This window comes from Poecilia reticulata, chromosome 5 (assembly GCF_904066995.2).
Source record: "Poecilia reticulata chromosome 5, P_reticulata-male-v2, whole genome shotgun sequence".
NCBI lineage: Eukaryota > Metazoa > Chordata > Actinopteri > Cyprinodontiformes > Poeciliidae > Poecilia > Poecilia reticulata.
In genome coordinates, this window is record NC_088834.1 from 30,995,824 (window position 1) to 31,015,339 (window position 19,516).

Below are 19,516 nucleotides of genomic sequence, written 5' to 3' on the forward strand. Positions count from 1 at the left end.
CTGCAGATGTGTCAAGGTCCAGGCATAATAACCCAGAAGACTCAGAGCTGGAATCACAGCTGAAGGTGGATCTACCAAGCATTAATCCAGGCTTCCTGACTAATAGTATACAATAGTTATGAATGCTTTTGAAAAGCAATATAATGAGATGTGCTGTATGATTTCTTTTACACAAGTTGAAACAAACTCCCCTTTCTGCTGTAATGTGTAAACTAGGGACCAGGCTGCCTCTGGGAATACTTACAGCTCCACCCCAGAAGATACAACCTTTCCCTCCTTTCGTCTCTCTCTCTCTCTCTCTCTCTCTCTCTCTCTCTCTCTCTTTCTGCGTGTTTACATGCATGGCCCCATCCACTCTGGAGCAGCACCACAACGGACCTGTTGGAGCTGAGAAGTGGGGTTGTTCAGGGTTCTGATTTCGGGTTAAGAGCACAAAGTTGGCCGGGATAAGGAACCAGGACGGATGATGCGTGTTGCGCTGCGCCTCTTCCATGAAAGAAGAGTCTCTCAGCAGCTGAGATGGGCGCCCTTCCTGGACTCTCACCTTCGTACCGGCCGCGGGGAGACCGCCGCTGCCGCGCCGCGCTGCTGCTACCTGTAGTGGCGGCTGCACTTCAGCTTTGTGCCGCTTTTAACCTGGACGCGGAGGGACGCTCCGTTTTCACGGGAAAGCGGGGGAGTTATTTCGGATACTCCGTGGAATTTTTCGGGAACTCGTCCAGGTAAGGTCACAGCACAACTCCGCCAAGACCGGCTGTATTTTAGTACAACCTGAATAAAAAAACAACGAAGGATAATTAGAAATCATAATTTCTTCCTAATTCGAATCTTTTGTTTATGTTTACATCCGGTCTTCTGTTCTAGCACAGACACAAAGACCCCAACCCGTCTGAATATTAGAAGGTATTATTGTAAAAATCCATTTCAAAGGTGATTTTGAGTTGTTTCGTATTTTTTAACTATTTCTACTAAAACACACATCCTTCATTTGCACTTTGATCTTTTCCACACACGTGCACACTCAGATGGAATTCCTGCGCGAGTCTGATTGGAACCAGACGCACGAGTCTGTGTGATTCAGAGGAGGGGGTTAACCCACAGCAAAGAAAAACACGACTCTTACCCCGAACAGGGCTCCAAGAGGACAGTGGGGCTTTTTCATTTGGCTTTTTTTTTGACAGCTCAGGAACTGCTGAGAGAGAGATGCAGTCAGAGATCAAAAGTCTTCTTCTTGTTCTACACACAGAAAGGTCCATCACCTGGTTTGGCTCAAGTTCCCTAAAGGGGATGAATGAGGTGTGAAGTCTTTTAACCCAACTTGTCTAGGGGTGCACTGTGCTTGTCTACAGTGCACCCCTAGTATTTGCTTCAGATTGCTTTCACGTAACAAAAATTAATAGATGAGAATTAGTTTGTAGCTCACTATGACTTTGTGTTTTTGTGTCTGTTATGATTTAAAGCACTTTGAAATGCCTTGCTGCTGAAATGTGCTATACAAGTAAAATTTGATTGATTGATTGATTGATATGGAAAACAGAGAAGGCTGTATGATGTGTGTTAAGGCCTGTAGAAAAAAAATTATTTGCCTAAGAAAAAAAATAAAACTACAATAAAATAGGGGGAGTCTATGTGCAGCACTGTACAAAATATTGCATTCAATAAATAACTGCAGCTGAAGTAACAAAATGTTGCATAATATTTAGTTCATGAGATGAGATGAGCTTTAGACATTTTCTTTGGAAAATTGAAAAAAAAAATAACTTCCTGTTTTGTTTTCTTAAATAACGGTTTTGTAAACTGTTTTTTTAAACAAAGTGTCATGAGTGTAGGAATACCCCAGTTGAAATTTGACTAGACCATATGCACTGGTTTTTCTGTGCTTGTCTACAGTGCACCTCTAGTATTTGCAGGGGTCAGGGACCATGATAAGTAAATTAAGAGACCCCCTCAAAAAACACTAATAACTACGAGTTAAAACACAACTTATACCTTAATATGCATTAATAAGCTCAGTGGGAACATCTTCAGGTCAAAGCTAACATTCACTTTATTGCAGCCAATGCAGGTGGTCCTGGATTGGCTGCTTTGCAAACACAAGCCAATTGGTAGCATTGATATTTTGGATTTACAAGATGCATTTTTTTCATTTATGCTTGAGATATGCTCCAGTAGAAAAAATGTAATAAATAAAAAAAAAATTTTTTTTTAGATAATTTGGAATTACATTCCACAGAAAAATCTGTGTATTTTCAGAATAGACAGGATTCACTGACTCCGAACCAATTCAAGCATTGAACAGATGCTTAGAACAAATCAGTTTGTGGATGTGCCATAACGTTCTCCAGCTGAACAGAAACCAACCTGAAGTTATTATCTTCAGGCCTACAGAGGTTCGATCTGGAGTCAGCACACAGCTTTGTCAGTCCATCACAGACACACACACAAAAATGCTACTAATAAACTAGGGTAATCTAAACAGATTGTGATACATTTTCAGACCAAAGTTTCTCCAGTGTTTCCAGTGTTAAAACAAACTTGTCTGGTCCTAAACTTGGGTCTTCACTGGCTCCTGTAACATTTTGATTGGCTGTTAGTCTCAATAGCCAACATAATTGTTGACAACATAATTGCTCAGTTTGACATTTCGAAAATAAATTTGCTTTATGGAAACATGCCAATTTAAAAAAAATCTCGTTTTTCAATAAAAAGTTTTGGCACTAGGCTGAAGTGGTTTTTTTGACTGTACTGAAATGAGTTTATTTTGCAAAACTCCAGTGGAAACACTGCACCAGCTGCATAATCAACAACCGGATGTTTCCGTTAGCACAAACCAACAAGACGATGACAATGAAGTAACTGGAGGATTATGGCGTGGTGTATATTTTAGTGACATATCGGGATTTTAACTGTTTCTTATTTATTGGAAACACCACAATTGCGAAATTGTGTTTTTTTTTTCATGAGCGGAATATAGACAAAGTTTTGCGCACATTTGTTACGGAAACACAGCTAATGATCCAGACCTCAGATCATTATGGATCCTGTTCTTTCCTCAGGCTTGTGGTTCTTCAGTCTGAGCTGAGGTAGTGTCAATCTTACGCTACCAGAGCTGGTGGAGACAACAATCTAATGCCAAACAGACACTCAAACTACTTTGGCACTGTACCAGTTTGGTTGGCTTTACTTCAGTATTCACTGGCTAACCTAAAGCTGAACAACTTAAGATTCAAGGCTGTAATAACCAGACAAGCCTACTGCGAGCTAGAACCAGACTAACAGAACCATCAGAACAACCTGACTGCTATCAAAGGTTTTAGATTTGAGGCCACAGCCAAAAGCTGATTGGCTTGTCGACTCTTGATGCTCACTTTCCACAGCTGCTGTAAATCTCCTGAGGACTCAGTTTATCACCTAAAATCCATTCACTCGTGGCCCTGGATTTAATACTCTCTTTGGGCTTTTTTTTGATGCCATAAGACTTTCATTTTCATGATGGATTTAATGAGGCAAACAAGACCTGGTTCCCGGTGTTGAATTTATTGTGGATTTTTTTTAATCCAAGGTCAATATTGCACAAACACCTCCACTAGCATTTGCATAACTGTTACTTTTTGTAGCCATCGTCAAGTTTGTAGTACTGGCTGTTGTATGCGTGAGACGACAAACACTTTAACAAGTCTTTTTTTTTCATTGCTTCCTTTTGATAACAGAAATCACTCTGTAATCAATGCAACAACTGTTAAAACAAAGAAAATATGTTTAACAGTTATTTAACATTTGTATATTGGCTAAATGATATATAAGCTACAGAGCTGTAGTTGTTTATATTAGCTAAATATTTGACTCTGAACTGTGGTAAATGATAAATGGCCTGTACTTTTATAGTGCTTTATCAAGTCCAGAGGACTCCAAAGCATTTCACACTACAGTCAGTCATTCAACCATTCACACACTGGTGATGATGAGCTACTGGATAGTAGCCACAGGCTGCCAGCAGGCAAGGCTGTGGGTGTCTTGCCCAAAGACATGACAGAGGCGGACGGATTGGGGATTGAACCAGGAATCCTCCAATGCTAGGCAAACTTCAGTTTGAGGCTAGAAATATTTAGCCTTCTAACTAAACATTTAGTATGAAGCTAAATAGCTAGTCTACTCGAATTAAATCTTTAGATTGAAGCTGTGGCATTTAAAAATTGTAAAAATAGGACTTTGTAAAATGAACTCCCCAGTTTTTATGTTACGATGGGCCATGTAATCAAAATCAAAAGGTTAATTTTTGACTGTAACTGTACAGGCGACATATAATAGATACTACGATGCTGAAGTAGGAAATTTAACTTTCAACAGCTAGCAGGTGAGCCTACAGTAAATCCTGCCTGCTCTCCATCAGGTTTGCTCTCACCATCATCCTCTGGGGCTAGCAGGCTAACATGTTGGGCTAATGTTTTCCTCATTGGAAATTGGTTAAGATTCTCTGGGCTTGCTTTGTTAAACCCACGATGGTTAGCAGGCATGTTGTGGACTAATTACTAAGATTTTGATTTAGACCTATTTGTTTTGAGGGAGCTGTTTTTTTTCCCTTGCAGCACTTATTATTTGGAACAATGCTACGCTTTGTCCTCAATCAGCTTCATGTGTTTTAACAGCTTACAATTGTTGCGGAACATGAATCCAGACTGCTGGCCTGTGGGAAAGTGAAGCTCTCCTGAACACGTCTCTGCTGATAGCATTGTTTTTTCTGGCTGCCATGCATTCTGACAGTTATTAGATTGTTTATCCATACTTAGCATTATGAAGAGCGGCCTTTGTTGGTTCCAGGTTAGCTCTGTTTTCACTGTTCAGTATAAGGTTAGATGCAGCATGTGTGGGAAGGTAGTGTGTCCATACAAAGCCATGTGGGAAATAATTACACATCTGTTTTAGTCCTCTTTCTGTATGTCCTCTGCTAACGGTGAAGGACTGTTCTGCTTCTTGGTTTTCCTACAGTTCTGGCTGTTTGGCCGCATTAAAACAATACAGCAAAAATAATTGAGTGACACTAAAGTAATCACTTCATTTTTTGCTATATGATAACCTTCCCTTTATTTTAGTTATGTTTTCTGCATGATTGTGAAGTGGAAATAAAAACGATACATGGTTTTCAACATTATTTATCCGTAAAAACTGAAAAAGTGTGACATGCATTTATCCCCATTTGAAAATACTTTATATAACCACCTGCTGTTATTGCTGCAGATGTTTTAGAGTGTTTATCAACTGGTTTTGCGCCATCCAGAGAGTGACAATGCTGCATTGTTGCCAAAAAATATCACCTTGTTCAGATTGGATGGACAAACAATCTGTGAGTCTCAGATCATAAATGGGATTTATGTCTGGTCTTTTACTGGGCCACTCTGACACACAAAAACATTCTAAAGGATGACAACCCTGCTCCTCAAGGCAACAGGGTTGTTATCCTGCTGCCTCTAGTCTTTTGCTGCCATGCTGGTTTTCATCCAGTAATACTCTGTCTTTAGCTCCACTCATCTTCCCATCAACTCTGATCTCAAAGAGAACCATCCCCACATAATGATACCAGCATCATGTTTTGCTGTGATGGCTTGTTTATAGCAGACTGTGGTGCATACTATAGACTTGACCATGATGTCTAGAATTGTGAGGCGCATAACTAACAGTTAATAGAGACATATTACTGCAGTGTGTAAAACAAATTTGGACCATAAAAAAGAAATTGATTCCTACATTTTAGTCCATCTTGAATGATTTAGTGTACCTCATTGAGGTTTCCTTTAGATTACATCTTGAGGGTGCTGTTTAGTCTGCTTTAATCTAACTGCAGTCCGTTTGCCTAGAAAGTCCGGTTTGTTTGGGGAGACGTAAACGCTCAATCAAACTCTGATGCTGACCAAAAAAGTGAACTCTGGTCCATCCACAAACCTCGCTCTGGATTCGGTTGAAGTGAACATTGGTGTGGTTTGAATACTTATGTGAATGCAAAGTGGACTGGAGATCGCAACCAAAACAATATGCGTACTATTTCCCTGGGCATTCTGGGTAAATACAACCAAAACAAATGTGTAGGTAAGTCTAAAGTGAGAGGAAAAAACAGCTCTTTGTCTTTTTCCAAAGATAAAAAAGAAATCCCACGACTGCTAAAATCTGACACCGCACTTTTTGTTTGTGTTTCATGAAGAAGGAAGTTGCACTCAGTGTCTTTTTCAGAGGATCCTATGTTGTTTCCTTCAGCAATTCTTGGTGCAGCGCCCCCACAGGCAAGAAGGGGTAAGCAGGTTTTGCAAAGGGATTGGTTGGTTTGACTCAGCTCTGTGTCAGAGAACAGCAGCAGCTGAACATGTAGCAAATGTTCCACGTTCCGTAATGGAGTCTACCAGAGACTATCAGGCATGAAAACACCCTGAAAGAAGTCATGTTGCACAGTATTCAGTGGCTGACATCCTCATCGAAATGAGCATCACAAATAGTTTCCTGATGAATGTGAAACTTTAAAACCTTTAATAATATATATTTTTTGACATTGAATGCCAATATGTTGTCTTAAAATCCACTCAGGGGAAAATTGCACGGTACATGTTTGACCTCACCCTGCCTATGACTCACTTCCCCATGAGCAGATGTTCCTGGTGAACACGAGCTAAAGGAAAGGAATCCTGCTCTCAGGTCTCAACAGAGGCATCCATCATTCCTCTAATGCACAGCTTATTGTCAAGGAGCCTATCATTGGCTGTTAAATTTTCACTGCTAGCGCTTTTCATTGACTCGGCGGTGTAAGTTACGACTCCACACGTGCAAAGATCACAGGAGGTGAGGGTGATTAAGTCAAGTAAGTTTTGAAACAGAGGCCTGTGCCATGGCTGCCTCAGTGTCCACTAGTGAGCACTTTACAAGATGAGCTTATCCTGCCATGTAAATATTCCACTTCTGATTTCCAGACATGCTGGGGATGGGCAGAGAAAACAGTCTGGTGGATTTCTACTACTGTCACTGATGGTCATAAAGCTAACATTTGTGTGCTATCTCATGCATCATTTTAACTGTCTGTCAAAAGGCAGTTAAATACTAGCATACAGTTAGCATAAGAGTAGCTGTGTTTCCACTACAAATGTGTGCAGTACTTTGTCGTTGTTCTTCTAATGTAGAAACATTAACATTCTGCTAATGTTTCTGTTAAATAAGAAATAAGAAATTAAGTGACATCTAAATAAGTTTATTCATAAGTCATTAAAAATCATGGCAGTGACAGAAGTCAACTGTTGCATGAAATATATTAACAATTCAGTCATGGTGCTAGTGCTCATTATCTACCAGCCAATCAGAGGAGACGTTGGCATTTGTTAGAAGGTGGATCAAGCTCCAAAAAGGTCTTTCTCAAGTGTGGTAAGTGCTGACAAGGCCAGAGTTGAACCAGTGTCATTCTATGCTCAGTACTTCCACAGCTATCCCACCTCTCAGATGACTGGTAAGCCTGACAAGGTTACTCCTCCTGCTATTCACCATTTCGTTTCTTATCAAACTCCACTGCGACCCAACGCAGAAATGGTTAAGGTATGTCGCTGGAAAGTCAAAATAAAAGCCTTTCGCCATTTCCTTGACATGGCTAGTGTTTACAGGAACTTCTGTAGAACCTTAACTGTAGTCCTCCTCCTTACAACTCTGCTGAGCTTAAAAGTAAACCTATATTGGACTTCTGAGTATCGGCATTCGTTACAAAATGTAAAACCTCTTTTGTCCCATCCACCTGTCCTCTCTTCTCCAAACATGTCTAAGGCATTTAAAATTGAGGTGGATGATAGTGCTGTGAGAGCGGGAGCTGTATTACAGGAAGGTGATAACGGAGCTTATCATACCGTCTGTTACTTTTCTTGTAAATTTACAAGAAGTCAGATCAAGTGTCCCATTATTGAGAGAGAAACTCTGGCTTTGCTTCTAGCGCCTCAGCACCTTGAGGTCTACCTAGGATCTAGTCCTACGTTAATTACCATCAAATTTAAGAATGGTACAGTCAATTTCTCAGCAGCTTTGTCTAGTGTGTCATGATTGAATGAATTATATGTATGTCCACTAGGTAGCTTATATAGTTACCTTCGGTTGGAAATGTTCCTCCCAAACCCCTTTTAGTTTAGGATTTTAAGGGGGGAGGTGTTACGGCCAGTGGCCTTTTCTGTGTTTATTTGTTTTTTTTTTTGCAGTGGCTAATCAGACTGACTTCACCTGGAAGTGGGTGCTGCCCTGTTGTCCTATGCCACACCCTGAGGTCTACCGTGATTGGGTCATCAATTGCCGGCTCCACCAATCACTGTTGAGGCCTCCCTTTTAAAACCAAGGACTTCCTGGGAGAAGGCGTGGCTGTTTCTTTGTTCAGACAGCTTGCCACTTTGTTGGGTGTTTGTTCTTGACTGCTGTAAACTTGCTTGCTCTGATAGCTTTAGTCAGCTCTGACAGCTTTTGATAGCTTGTGTAACTCGCTTTGTCCCTGTGGGGGATTTTTGTATCTCGGCTAGAGATTTGTAGTTTGTTTTTGTTTAACCTGTACTGAAAGTCCATTTTTGTTTGCTTAAGATCTTTGATTTACAACTCTGATTGTTTTGTGTATTTTGTTTTATTTAGTACATTTTTGTTGTAAGTCCCTACATTTTGATTATTGTTAATTTTTACTTTTTTATTTTTGTCAAAACTCAAAACAATAAACCTCTAAATTGTTAAACCTTACCACCTAGGTTTCTTTAATGTTACTTCCCTTTCCTCTGGCCGAGCCGGGTCGTAGCAGCGTTTTATTCAGGCGATGGAGCGACAAACCCCGCCTACTTGGGAGCAGCGCTTTGGGGAAATTGTATTTGCTGATTTTACAGAAGAACTATGGATTCAACACTTTTGGACTAAGTAAACTTCACAATGCAATAAGACTTGTTTTGCTCATTGTCTAAGGATGCCAGTGCCTGCCGTGTGATTCTTATGATGCGATGAAAGTGTTTCCGTTTCAATTTTGTGAAAAACACACATTTCTATCTGCCTGAAAAACCACCTGATTCTAGCACAAAAGCTTTTCATAGAACAACATGACTTTTGCAGTTTTTCCATTAAACACATTTATTTTGTAATTCCTTTTTGCACAATTATATGATCAATGGAAACCCAGCTAATTACCCAGCAAAGTTTCCTCTTACTACGTTGAGGTAAAGTTCAAAGTAAGAAAAATTTAAACTGACTGAAAAATTGTTGCAGAAGAAAAACCAATGAAAAGCTTCAACAACTCTTACAATATGTTGTCATGACCACATATGTGTTAAAATGTTTAAAACTGTAAACCAGCAATAATTCCCCCCAAAATTTTTTAACCGTCTTTCAGGATGTGGATTTGGGGATGTTTCCCGCCACTAAAATAGTTTGGTCCACATTAACCTCTGTGCATCAGAGCTGTTCCCTGTGGATCGTCCAGAAACACCACAGAGCTGACAGACTGAGGTAGCTTAGCTTTGGGACAGACAGGCCAGTGGGCTGCAAAATGTCATATTACAGCCACGTCTGGTGAAATCTGACTCTGTTTCAGCTGTAATGACTGCATCATGAAATAAGTTTGTCATCTGCAAATCCTGTTTACATTGGCCTGACAAGTACATGATCCATTATGGCTATAAAAACCACTTCTATTGTTGCTTGTTTAAATGCTGACAATTCAGTATCCGTTATTCACCGCTGAATACATGTTTACACATATGGCATAAAAAGGAAAGTGAATTTTTTTCCTTACTCTCTGGCGTTGAATAGACGAACTCTGTTCCTGTTTTTGGTCAGTGTCAATCTCAGCTGCATTTTCAAGAGCTTCACAGCAAACTAATTGCACCAACTTGAACAAAATAATTGGTAGGGTATTTAAAAAGAAAAAAAAAATCATGGAAGATATTATTGAAATAATTCATTAGTTAAAAAAATGATATCTAGCTCTTTTTAATTCAAATGCCAAAGACTAGAGCTGGGTCTGTAAAAGCATCTTAAATGCATCCATATTATGAACACCTCTGGATATTTTACTCTTTTTATTGCTTTCACAAATCATCAATTATTGTTAACAAAATTTGCCATTTTTGACTAAGTAATTAAAAAAAATCCCCTTTACTGTCAATGTTTAAACTGATTTACATTAAATAAAATATGTAACATATATTTTATTTAAATAACCTGCCATTTTCCTCCATTCTTTCTGCTAAGCTGTTCAGTCGGTCACGTTGCGATGAGAGCAGCTCTGAACACCACTTGTCAGTCCTACCACAAGTTCTCTATTACTTTGAGGTCTGTGCTTTGACTAGACCAGACTCCAGAACCTCCTCCTTGTTGTCTTCAAACCATTTATAATACTAACAGTGGAATTGCAGGGTAATTATAGGATCTGTTTTGGGATTTTATTCTTTTAGGCAGCTAATTCTTATGCTAGTTTTAAGATACCAGGTTATGACAGATGAATGTCATAACATATCTAATAACGGATTAGAACCCAATACATTAAGGATCTGTTGTATCAACCCTCAGACCTCTCAGGTCTTCTGGTTCTGCTCTGCATCCAGAGCCAGAACCAGAACTACCTCAATTAACACAATTCATGACAAAATCAGCTGAAACACTGAGTTCCTTTAAATCAGGGCTAAAAACCCACCTGTCCAAAGTTGCTTTGATTCATAACAAATAACCGTATCATTGATATCTGACGTATATTTGCTTGATGATTTTGATGATGACATTTGACCAAATGCAATGTATATTTCTCATTTCATAATTGGTTACTGTATTATGTTTTTTCTGTGTAAAGCACTTTAAACTGCCTTGTTGCTGAAATATAAATAACCCTGACTGGACTTTAACAGGCAGCCATAACATGACATATGTTGCATATCAGAGCTGCAGATGTGAGACGCCTCCTCTGAGTTTGATAGATGTTCCATCCAATCAGCTTCTAGTTTTTATGTTCTTTTGAAAGGAGTTGTTTGTCTCAGTTCTTTCTTACAGTCACTTTAAGGCACAGTAATTTTTAACTATATGCTAAGATTCCAGCTGTAACAACCCAGCAATAGTGGCAGAGATTTACCCCAACGCAGATGTGACAGCTGGAAACTGCTCTCTTAAAACCTCATGAAGTAGTTGTGAAAAAACTTACAAGCACCTAAAAGCAAAACCTTGATGTCATTAGTTCTAGTTTGCATTTGAAGCCGCCTTTCTGTACTTCTTAGTACTGTAAGTGTAAATGTAAATGACTTAAAGGTAACGGTTAAGCATCCCAACATAGGCCAGATTTGGATGAACCTTTGTACTCACCCAGACCAGTTATGGTTCTGGGCATGCCTACTGTGGCCAAAGTGGACATAAATGATGGGATCACGAGTAAATCCATGGAATCATTGTTGACTGCCTGGTGATTTTCTGCCCAATTACCCAAAATACAGCTTATACAGATGTCACAGTGATCTTATGTTGGGACTGATGGGTATGGCCCCACTGGTTCCAACAATCTACTGGACTGTCAAGACGATCCAGCCAATCACATCCTGCGATAGCATTGATTTACACAAACCCCAAACCTGACGTCTATCAAGTGCTAACTGTCTGTTGCTGCGTTTCCATTAACTATAACAGAGGTTCCCAAAGTGTGGGGACGGAAAGAACTATTCACAGTTTTTCCCCCAAACTAACCGACTGAGTTGAGTAAAGCTGTTGGATGCAGGTAAAGTTAGCTTAAAGATGACTAGCTAGCTAATATCAATACAGCACCTTAAGCTTAACAAGTAGCCTGTAGGCTACCGATGTTGTTTTCTATGTCCAGCTACGTACATTAATTTTGCCCCCAAAAAGTCGATTTTCCTCCACCCCCCATTCTTACAGGGAGTCTCTAAGAACCCCCCCCAGCCCCCCCCCCAACACACACACACCCCAAACACACACACGTTGTTCAACCAGACAGCTATTTGTAATCCATAGGGGTGGCCCAGAAAATGTTTGAAAACCACTGGGGGGGCCCAGGAGAAAAAGTTTGGGAACCATTGAACTATAAAGTGAAAGTGAAATTACAAAAACAAATTCTAGTAGAAACATGGCAATTTAAAAAAAAGAGATTTTTGATAAAAAGTTTTTGTACTTGGATGAGGTGGTTTTTTTTTGCATAACATGGGTCACATGATCAACAACTGAATGTTTCTACTGATGAAAACCACGTAGGAGACGACAGGAAGTACAAGGAGGATGATGGCTTGTTTTTAGTTTTTCCAATGTGTTGAATCCATAACTTCTATAAAATCACTAAATATAATTTTCCCGAAATGCCGCTCCCCAGTAGGCGGGGCTTGTTGCTCCAACAGTTGAATAAAACTCCGATGTCTCTGATTGGCTGGTAGATGATGAGCACTAGCATGACTGAATTATGAATTCATGTAACTGTTACATGAAAGACATTCTTCTAGGCACTGTAAAATAAAAATACAAAAACTTTAATCACAATGAGGTTTTGGATCACATCTGCTGTTTGGGCAATCAAACAACTTTGCTTATTAGTGATTTGACCAAATGTTGACTAAATCTTCTTAATTCTGCTTCTAACAACAAGGGTTACCAAATATATTACAGCCACATAGTAATTCAATCTAACCTTTATTGCAGTCCTGCAGTTCTTAGTGATGTGCATATTGAATTCAGTGATCTTCAATAACAATATATTCATGATATATCTATCGTGCAGCCTTAATGTTTGTGCACTTTTGTGTTTTTTCCAGCAGCTTGTTAAACTTTCTTTGTTTTTCTGCTGTCCAGTGTCAGTGTCCTTATTGGAGCTCCAAAAGCCAACACCAGCCAGCCGAACGTCACCGAGGGAGGAGCTGTCTACCACTGTTCCTGGAGCCAGAACAACTGCAGCATTATCAACTTTGACCAGCAAGGTACCACGGTTTTATTCAGACTCTACCGGTCAATTACTTCTTCTCTGCTTAACAGCAGTACTCGAGATTGGTCTTGGTCTCAAGACCATTTTTTGATGCTCTCGGTCTCGTCTCGGACTCGACCGCATTTGGTCTCAGTCTTGTCTCGGTCTCGGGCGCTGAGGACTCGGCATTTTATTTCAAGACCAGTCAAGACCGCAACTGTGGAAATATCACTAAGCGTACAGCATACTGTCCAGTTTATTTGTTAACATCTTTGTTTTCAGTGGATGCAAAACGCACCGATTAAAATCCAAGCAATAACTCCCCACCTTTCACTCGCACGCGGCGCTCCAAGACATGCGCAGTGGTTTTCTCTCAGCGGCAGAAGATGTCTGTCTAATCGTCAGTAATAGAATAGCGCTGCATAAATCATAAGAAATCCGATGGCCACAGCTAACTCAGCAGCGCTTCGCTTTCACAGACGGTGGGGACAACGTCTAACTTTTATCGTCACTTAGAAAAGAAGCTCAAAGAAAGGTAAGCTCCGTTGACGTGATGCTAGCAAAGCTAGCTGTACAGAGACACATAAGCATTTGTGGAAAAAAAGTTGTCACTCACCGCACTTAATTATTGTGCGGAGGTGTTGACTGACTTGTTGCATATATGGGACAACGCTGTGTCCATAAGTCTGCAATTTAGTGATGTGACATTCAGGAACAGTCTGATTCTTCTGAACGGCTCTTTACTTAGAAAATAGGACTGGAGTGTCACTGAGAGCCGTTCTTTGTTCTTGTAATGCTTTGGGTACACTGCAGTAGCTATCATTATTTTATTTAATCATGTACATTGATATATTTTTAATTAACAACTAAATAAAACTCAAGAACAAAAGAGCACACAGAGGATGCACATTGCTCTATGATTGTTTTCGTTCAAAGTGGCAGCTGTAATGTCTGCCATGGTGTCAGACTACCTGGCTTCATGTAGCAAGAGAGGGTGAAAACAGTCACGGTGAGCGCCTTGTGCTTGGTTTCTTCTTTGTTGCTCCTTGGTCAGTGTTCATAGTTGAGCGTTATTTACCGTCCGGGCATTGCCTCAATTGCTATGTGTAATGGTGCAGACTAGGCCTGTCACAATAACAAATTTTGCTGAGCAATTAATTGTCAAAAAAATTATTGCGATAAACGATAATATTGTTTCAAGACCTTTTGACACTCATTTAACCCTCTGATGCGTAAGTGGGTCCTTTTTGACCCAGTGAGGTCATTTTTTTGTTATATCTTTGTAATGAAAAGTTTTCATCACTTCATATTCCAGGTATTCCTCAAGAAACATGTTACTGATATCATGCAATTCAAATTTTTAATTTACCTTTTATACTTTTTAAGAAATAGCATGTTTTATGTTACTACGCCATTCTTCCGTGAGTGGGTCCAAAATGACCCGCATTCATTTCCTATGGAATTTAATGGGAATCTTTGTTTCTTACCAACTGTGACTATCAGAAAAACATTTTTTTGTGAACCAAACACACTGAGACCTAAGTGTCACCCCTGAATAATATTATTTTACACAGCAAGGACTCTTACATATGAGTATTATCTTTTTTTTTTATCTCACAAATGTGTTTGTGTGTGTCAATCATGAGTATTGTGACAGCATTATTGTCACGAATCAACATATTAGCCTTCTTCAAAGTTAGCCAACACTAGTTATCTGACCAACTAGCTAACATTACCACCTATACTTTATTGTGCATCTTTATTATTTGTGTGTGTGTGTCTGACACCATGGATGAGAAAACCAAGAGAGAGAGTGTGTTGAATGACATGCAAAACCTGTTGATCAATGTGTTCAAGGTTCTTTCTTTTATCATCTCAATAAATAAAATAAAAATTCATAGCTATAGAAATAAATGCATAAATAAATGAGCCAGAAAAGTATAGAGTGCCTTTTCTGGGTCGAGGAGGATGTCCTGCCCCAAGTGGAGGAGATCAAGTATTTCAGGATCTTTTTCACCAATGAGGGAAAAATGGAGTAGGAGATCGACAGGCGGATTGGTGCAGCGTCTGCAGTGAAGTGGCGCTGTACCGGTTTGTCGTGGTGAAGAGAGAGCTGAGCCAAAAAGCGAAGCTCTTGATTTACCGGTTGATCTAAGTTCCTACCCTCGTCTATGGTCATGAGTGTTAGGTCATGTCCGAAAGTACGTACAAGGTGGATACAAGCGGCCACAATTAGTTTTCCCTGTAGGGTGTCTGGGCTCTCCCTTAGAGATAGGATGAGAAGGTCAGATATCCAGGAGAGACTCAGAGTAGAGCTGCTGTTCCCTCATGTCGAGAGCAGCCAGTTGAGGTGACTCAGCATCTGATTAGGATGCCTAATGAGGGAGGAGGCCCCAGGGAAGACCCAGGACACGCTGACGATGTTTCTCAGCTGGTCTGGGAACACCCTAGAGGAGCTGGACAAGTGGCTGGGGAGAACGAACTCTGAGCCTCCTTACTTAGGCTGCTGAACCCGCGACCCGACCCCGGATAAACGGAAGATGGATGGATGGATGGATGGATGGATGTATGGATGGATGGATAAATCATACACATAGCATAATACTATTGAGACAGTAATGTTAGCTATCTTGGCTAGCTAGCTAGTTTCAAGAAATGTTATTTTTTGCAGCCCCCCCCAATCCCGCCCACACACATAATGGATGTTAACATTGTCCATTATTGACATTTGATCATTGCTGTTGTAAAATTGCTGCTGTTGTCATTTTGTTTTACAATTGTTCTACAAATTGTCAGAAATGTTCTACAAATTGTTCTAAAAATGTTTAAAAAAGTGAAAAATTAAAATATTTCAAACATGAAATAATTCTTGGGTGAAATAAAACACAATAGAAAGTATTATACAAAACATTATTTTGAATCAAAATGACAAAAGTAGCATAAAAACACATTTATTGTAACCCGGGTCAGTCACTCACGCATCAGAGGGTTAATGGAAATTGCGTAATAATACATGCTATTTCCTGCCATAGATAGATACACTTTATTTTCAAAAGAACACTGGAACTGATAAACTACATATACAAAACAACCAAAAACAAAAATAAAATGGATTCTCAGTCTCCAATAACAAAAAACTTACTTGAATAAAAAGTAAACAATATAAAGCCAAAGTGGAAATAAATACTGCATTCAACCAAAAGAGTGCAGATTATGAAGTCTGTATACTATATTGCCCTTTAGTAATCACTAGATTTAAATAGAGAAGACGGGCACATCCGACTACCTAATGCAGTAGTTCATACTACATGATTTTTTTGCCCCTATTTTCCCTTTACGATAATCTTAGATCGTTGGCCGATCTAAGATTGTCGCTGGTGATTTTGTAACCAATCGTCCTGCAGTGTGATTTAGATCGTCGTGGCAGCTCCGATCTAAGTCAGGGGTTTTCCCCGACTGGGAGCTTAAAGCTGAATGTGACAGGAGGCAATTCAGAAAGCGCGGATTCTCCTCCGCTTTCTGACTAGAGGCTAGAGACGCATGTGACTCTAGTCACATGCGTCACGGGTAGATTCCAGTAAAGCATTGATTAATGTTTGGTTTTAAAATTAGTTAACTGGACTTGTAGCCATTATCATGGGCTACAAGTCCAAAATAATGGCTGTGTGGCTGGACACCACACAGCATGATCGAACCGTTATATCTAGGATTTCTGTTGGCTAATGTGTGGTCTCTCAGGTTTTGAAATTATGGGCCAACAACTCGTGTCGCTAGACATTACACTAAGGAAATGAGGAAGGGAGGGTCAGTGGAGAGCACCGGAGTTGAGCCTTTTTTCATTCAGTGTCATCAAGAGAAAGAAAAAAAGGCAGGAAGATACGATAAAGCCTATAATTAAAATTAAGTTGATAGGTTTAATTTATAGTGCGATTAAATGATTTATTGTTTATCGCGACAGGCCTAGTGCAGACAGTGATAGTTTCTGACATGTGCAATATGGGCAAACACTTAGGTTGTTATCTTTTTAGGGATGGCACGAGACCACCGCGGATTGTAGCACAAAGATGGAAGCACTTCATTTTAATATTGGTAAAATTTATTAAGTATTTAATATCTAGGTGTTTTTATGGGAATATGGATCTTTCAGATCAATTTGAGAAGCAATTTTGATCATATTTCACATTTTATCATGTCGTTTAGCGCAGGCTGCTGGTCTTGGCCTTGACTCGGTCTCGACTTCCCTCGGTCTTGGTCTTGACTTGGTCTCGGACCCTAAAAGTCTTGGTCTTGTCTCGGTCTCGATACGCTCTGGTCTTGGTCTTGTCTTGGTCTCGGGTTAGGTGGTCTTGACCACAACACTGCTTAACAGATACATGTATGTTTGTGGGAAAGCAAATGTTAAACAACTTGAGTTGGCATCAGACTATTTCCTACCTTACCATGTGTTGTGGTGCGACAGAAAGAACAGAGAATGCAACATTCAAAAGGAAGAAGTGCAGCATCTGGTGATGTCCATGGGTTCAAGACTTCAGTGCCAACCAGTTATTTTCAACCAGGTGTTAGAAATGAACACTTTATTTTTAGTTATTTAATTTGTCCAATTACTTTTGAGCTGCTAAATTGAAGAAATTGCATTGAAATGTGCCTTAGTTCCTCATATTTTTACTCAACCCACTGAATTAAAGTTGAAGTCAGCCCTTCATCTGACTTTCTACTTTTATGAATATGATTTTCTTTTATATTTTTGCTGCAAACGTAGTGACCTTCTGGTGACCCAGCCAGAACGGTCAGCAATAGATGGAGCCAAACAGCCAAACAACTTTTTACCCAATCAGATTGCACTCCTTTGATCATGTGACACCATTGCATTGGGTCACAGTTAACTATTAAGAGACACAAATCTTTAAGGTAAAAATAAAAACTTCATGTACATAATAGACAAGGTAAAATTTCAGGATTATAAATTCAGTGTAAAAAAAAAAAAGTCAGATTCTAATTAGACTATATTTATTCCATAGTAAATTTATACACATTTTCTAAAGCAGAAAAGTTTGTAAATATATGTCTTCAAAGCTAAAATCAAACACTTAGATTAAAATTACTGATTAACATTTGTAGTATTGCAAATATATTAAGTCAGTAAACATTAATAATACTATTGGTTGAGCAGGAATTTAAGTTTATTCCCAACTAACTACAGCTTAGCGACAGCGCTAAGGCTAAAGTGACAGTCATACTAACTAGCTATGCGAGCTAACCAGTAAACAGAACATGTTTGCTGGGGTTGTTGGGGAAATGTTCACAGCTTGTTCCTCTGAGATAGCAATATGCTTTTGGAAAACTGTGCCTTAGCTGTTAGTCTAAATTTATGACTTGAAATATTCATTAAAAGTACTGCAAATAAAATGTACGATTACATGTAAGGTTAAGCTCTAGCAGTTTGTTTCTTCAGAACACATATTGCCATCCAGGATGTTACGATGTCACTTTCCCCTATAGTGAAGTCAGCTGCACTAGTGGATGATCATCTCTGTCTGTTCAGCTATAAAAGTGGCAGAACCGTCCTGAGTTAACCACCGCAGTGCTTGACCCAGCAGTCAGAAAGTCCAGCTGCTGCCCCCTTTACCTGCAGGTTCAAACCAGCTCTTTATGTTTTTCTTGTGTTTTAATGATTCTTAAATCTCTTCCCCAACCCCAGCCAGGGTGAAAGGGTTATGAATGCAGTTTTTTTTTAAAGTTTTGTTTTATTCTGCTGGGCCACATGTTAAATGAGCTCAGACTCATAATGGGCCAAGGACCCCAGAGGACATGGGCCACGTCCGACCCTGCTGGGAAAATAATTGGCTCCATCAGCAACGCAGGAAGCAATACGGACCGCTGTTTGAGGATCACAGGGTGTAGCTTATTGTAAGCATGGAGTTTACGCAGCGTGAGTGCAAACCCAGCGTGCATAAATACACACCCAAAAAAATGTTTACAAACACAGGCAGTCTGAGGGAAATACAACACTTAGGAGATTTCTGGGGTTTTTTTTTACATCCAGTGGGTCACCGTTCTTTCTGCCGTTAATCTTACAGTTTCACAATTTTTTCCAATGCTCACTTTGTTTAACACATGAAAACTTTCTGATGCAACTCGTTTCAGCAGAACAGGGGTGGACATTTATTGTATCGTTTATCATGATACATTTTACAATTTTCCTGAGGGAAAATCCCACATGGATTATTAAGGTGCTGACATACCTACCTTATCATGGTAAGATTTTTGATTACACTTCTGGTGCGTTCACACCAAATGCGTTTTGTGCGTCAGGGGCGTCTGGTTTCCATTCAAAATCTATGTGGAGATGCATCGGGGGCCCGTTGAGACGGATCTAACAAGGCGTGATTTGAAGCATTTGACGCGAATGACAAATAGATCGGCAATAAAAAACAACAGCTAGTCTGATCTGCCTGACGCGCTCTACGCGCCTCCACATAGACTTTGAATGGAAACCAGACTTGTGAAATGCTAGGCGTAGAGCAAAATGTCAAGCATCTGCATTCAAAGTGCACAAGCGCCGAACTTGGAGTGTCTGACGCATGTTTTGACATACGTAAT

At 39.7% G+C, this 19,516-nt stretch overlaps 1 protein-coding gene across 1 annotated transcript in view; it reads left to right on the plus strand.

Moving 5' to 3' along the window:
• The first annotated feature begins 280 nt into the window (after window positions 1-280).
• LOC103465419 (integrin alpha-5-like) overlaps window positions 281-19,516 on the plus strand; it is a 56,014-nt gene continuing 36,778 nt past the window's right edge. The window contains exons 1-2 of the mRNA XM_008410222.3: window positions 281-722; window positions 12,808-12,932. Coding sequence (XP_008408444.1) covers window positions 520-722; window positions 12,808-12,932 — 328 coding nt within the window. The 5' untranslated portion in view covers window positions 281-519. The remainder of the gene's footprint in view (window positions 723-12,807; window positions 12,933-19,516) is intronic.